This window comes from Otolemur garnettii, unplaced genomic scaffold (assembly GCF_000181295.1).
Source record: "Otolemur garnettii isolate 467f Iridium unplaced genomic scaffold, OtoGar3 scaffold00197, whole genome shotgun sequence".
Classification (NCBI taxonomy): domain Eukaryota; kingdom Metazoa; phylum Chordata; class Mammalia; order Primates; family Galagidae; genus Otolemur; species Otolemur garnettii.
Window position 1 is genome coordinate 2,092,150 of NW_003852592.1, and position 3,409 is coordinate 2,095,558.

General features: G+C 46.8%; 1 protein-coding gene across 4 annotated transcripts in view; it reads left to right on the top strand.

The window, feature by feature from the left end:
• NINL (ninein like) overlaps window positions 1-3,409 on the top strand; it is a 76,617-nt gene that overhangs the window by 29,986 nt on the left and 43,222 nt on the right. For all 4 annotated transcript variants that reach the window (XM_023507672.1, XM_023507673.1, XM_023507674.1 and 1 more), the window contains 2 exons: window positions 304-501; window positions 1,588-1,684. In XM_023507672.1, coding sequence (XP_023363440.1) covers window positions 319-501; window positions 1,588-1,684 — 280 coding nt within the window. In that variant the 5' untranslated portion in view covers window positions 304-318. The remainder of the gene's footprint in view (window positions 1-303; window positions 502-1,587; window positions 1,685-3,409) is intronic.

The window sequence follows — 3,409 nt, forward strand, 5'->3', positions numbered from 1 at the left end:
GCCTTAGCCGCTTGAGCCACAGGCACCGAGCCATAATAGGCATTTTTTACACAACAAAGAAATTCTGGTTTTTGTGATCAGTGACTGAAAGATTAGTCTTTCTACCCTTGCTCCCTGCTCACCTGCTCTGGCCTGTCCTGCAGGGTGGAGCTGAGCTATCCCACCGGCACCTGACCTCAGAGGGCTCCTGCTGTCTCCCCTGCTCGCCGGCTCCTGCCTGTGTCTGGGCCTCATGCTGCAGTGTGGGGACCTGGGAGAGGTGGAGAAGACGGGTCCTGATGTTTTCCTTTTTCTCTGGTGCAGGCAGCCTGCGATGGGATGGATGAAGAAGAAGACAGTCACTATGTCTCACAGCTCAGGAACGTCTACAACAGCTGTGACACCACAGGGACTGGCTTTCTGGACCGTGAGGAACTGACCCAGCTCTGCCTTGAGCTTCACCTGGAGAATCAGCTGCCTGCCCTCTTGCAAACTCTTCTTGGAAATGACCACTTCGCCAGGGTGGGTATAGGGTTCCATTCTTGTAAAGGAAACACAGAGTTCTGTAGTTGGCTGTTACGAGCGTTAGGTGAACACCAGCTGAGTGAAGGTGCTTGTCAAAGGAAGGTTCTGGAAGAGGAGCAGTGTTGTTCTCTCTGTGGACACCCCGCACCATGGAAAGGGGCTTCCTTAACATCACTTGGTAGTGTGGTTTCCTCCAGAGGTTTTGTTGCAGCAGTTTGTCCTAGGGGTGGGAGTCTGATGTGGGGATAGGTGGTGTGTGGGGTGCAGACCCCCCACACAGCGTGGATCTGTGCACAGCTCAGAGCTCCTTAGAGGCAGACTGTCTTATGAAGACTCACAGCTCGAATTCCACCTAGCAGTGGGATAAAACTAATGGCAAACTACTGTTGCAAAAACACAGGGTACCCACATTCAGAGATGTCCCTTAATCTCATCTAGGCCGAGCAGAAAATGTGAACTCAGAGGATTCTTTCCTCTCAGGTCAGTGTCATTTAGAAAGGGGGTCAGATCCTAGACTGCAACCTACTTTCAACATTCCTGCTTCCTAAACGTACCCAGATATCAGTATGTTACTGTTAAAAACAGTGCTTATTATCTTTTTTTTTTCATGCTTTAATTTCCATTTGTAACTGAGTTAAGCTAGTGGGGGAAAAGTTGAAAAAGTTATTACCATGAAAATGAGAGTAGGAACCAGGAGATTTACCAGGAAGGAACCTCTGGCAGAGGGGCCTTCTGGGGTGCTGGCAGCCTTCCGTCTTTGGGGGTGGGGCGGCACAGCTGCCGGCTTCCAAGTAATAATAATTCACGGTTATCAGATCCCGCCTTTCTGTGCTGCTTGTATTGTAGTTGTTTGATTTATAAAACTGTTAATAGTGTTTATTTGGTGGTGGGATTATGATTACGTTTACTTTTTTTATATTCTATTTCAAAAATTTTAAGTAAATATTTGAAAAGATGCAGTGAACATTCACACTCTAAACAGCAACAGTAAGACATTTCCAACGGAGAGAAAAAGAAAAGATTAACACATTAAACATAATCTGTTGAGACTAACATTGTCCTTTCTTTACTTAATTCACCCAGGTTAACTTCGAGGAGTTTAAGGAAGGCTTGGTGGCTGTTCTGTCATCAAATGCAGCTCTTGGCCCTTCTGAGGAAGACAGTGATACTTTGGAATCAGGTAAGATTATTCCTTCCTGTCAACTTTAGTTTCTTTTATTTGTTTGTTACCTTTTGGAGGATGGTACTCTGATGAAAGGATCTAGAGCAGTTCCAAGAACTAAACTCTCACCCCACTTTGTTTCGTTGCTAAGCTGCATGGACACCCCTCCTTCCCTTCCTTCGTCCTCTCTGTGCCCCATGTAGAGTTCTGAGCCATCATAGCTCACAGCAATCTCAAACTCCCAGGTTCAAGTGAACCTCTTGCCTCAGCCTCCCGAGTAGCTGGACTACAGGTACCTGCTGCAATGCCTGATTAGTTTTTCTATCATTAGTAAAGATGAAGTGTTGCTCTGGTTCAAGATGGTCTCCAACTCCTGAGCATAGGCGATCCACCTGCCTTGGCCTCCCAGAGTGCAAAGATTACAAGTGTTGAGCCACCGTGCCTAGCCTTTCTTTTTTTTTTTTTTTTAATTTCTGATTTATATGAGGGTACAAATGTTTAGGTTGCATTGTTTTCATTTCTAAGGCAAAGTTCAAGTTGTAGGTGAGCCAATCGCCCTCCCTCCTCCCCTCTCCCTCATCTTCCCCCTTGCTAGACTGTACTTGTGTTTTTATTTCCTGTGGGCAGGTAGTTGTTGATATATTGGTTTCATATTAGTGCTGAGAACGTTGGAGACTTGCTTTTCCATTCTTGTGATAGTTCACTAAGAAGAATGTGTTTCAGCTCCATCCTGGTAAACATGTAAAGATGTAAAGCCTCCATCTTATGACTGAGTAGTATTCCAAGGTGTACATACACCACAGTTTGTTGATTGATTCAGGGGTTGATGGGCACCTGGGTTGCCTCCACGTCTTGGCAATTGTGAATTGAGCTGCAGTAAACATTCTAGTGCACATGTCCTTATGGTAAAATGATTTTTGTTCTGGGTAGATATCTAGTTAGGGATTGCAGGATCAAATGCAAGGTCGAGTTTTAGTTCTTTGAGGATTCTTCGTACTTCTTTACACAGAGGTTATATTAGTTTGAAGTCCCACCAGCAGCAAAAGTGTTCCCGTCTCTTCATATCCATGCCAGCATCTGTGGATTGTGGAGTTGCCATCTTTCACTGTTCTTATTTACGATGTGAGAGGGGCCATTTGCACATCAAAGTACCTTGGGAAGGTGACAACCTGGCTGACTGGGGACCCAGAAATCCCATCCCCTCAGCTTGAGCCACTTCTAAGCTTCCAGCTGTGTCAGTGGCGGCCTGTTCTCAGTTCTTCCACAGAAATAAGCTAGTTTAGGACCTGTGCTTTGTCTCACAAATTCCAGGTTTGTTTGTGTTTTTTCCTTTCTTTTGGGTTAGAATTTCAAAGCTTTCCTCAACCAAATGGCTGTGTGTTCTTCCTAAAACAAGTCCACTCCTGCCAGTGAGGGCTACCTGTCACTGTCCTGTCCTCATGGGAGAGCTTTCTGGGTGTCCACCAGGACTGGTCCCGTCCTCGTGGGAGAGTTCTCTGGGTGTCCACCAGGACTGGTTCTGTTCTCGTGGGAAAGTTCTCTGGGTGCCCACCAAGACTGGTCCTGGCCTCATGGGAGAGTTCTCTGGGTGCCCACCAAGACTGGTCCTGTGCTCGTGGGAGAGCTCTCTGGGTGCCCACAAAGACTAGTCCTGTCCTCGTGGGAGAGCTCTCTGGGTGTCCACCAGGACTGGTCCTGTCCTCGTGGGAGACTTCTCTGGGTGCCCACCAAGACTGGTCCTGT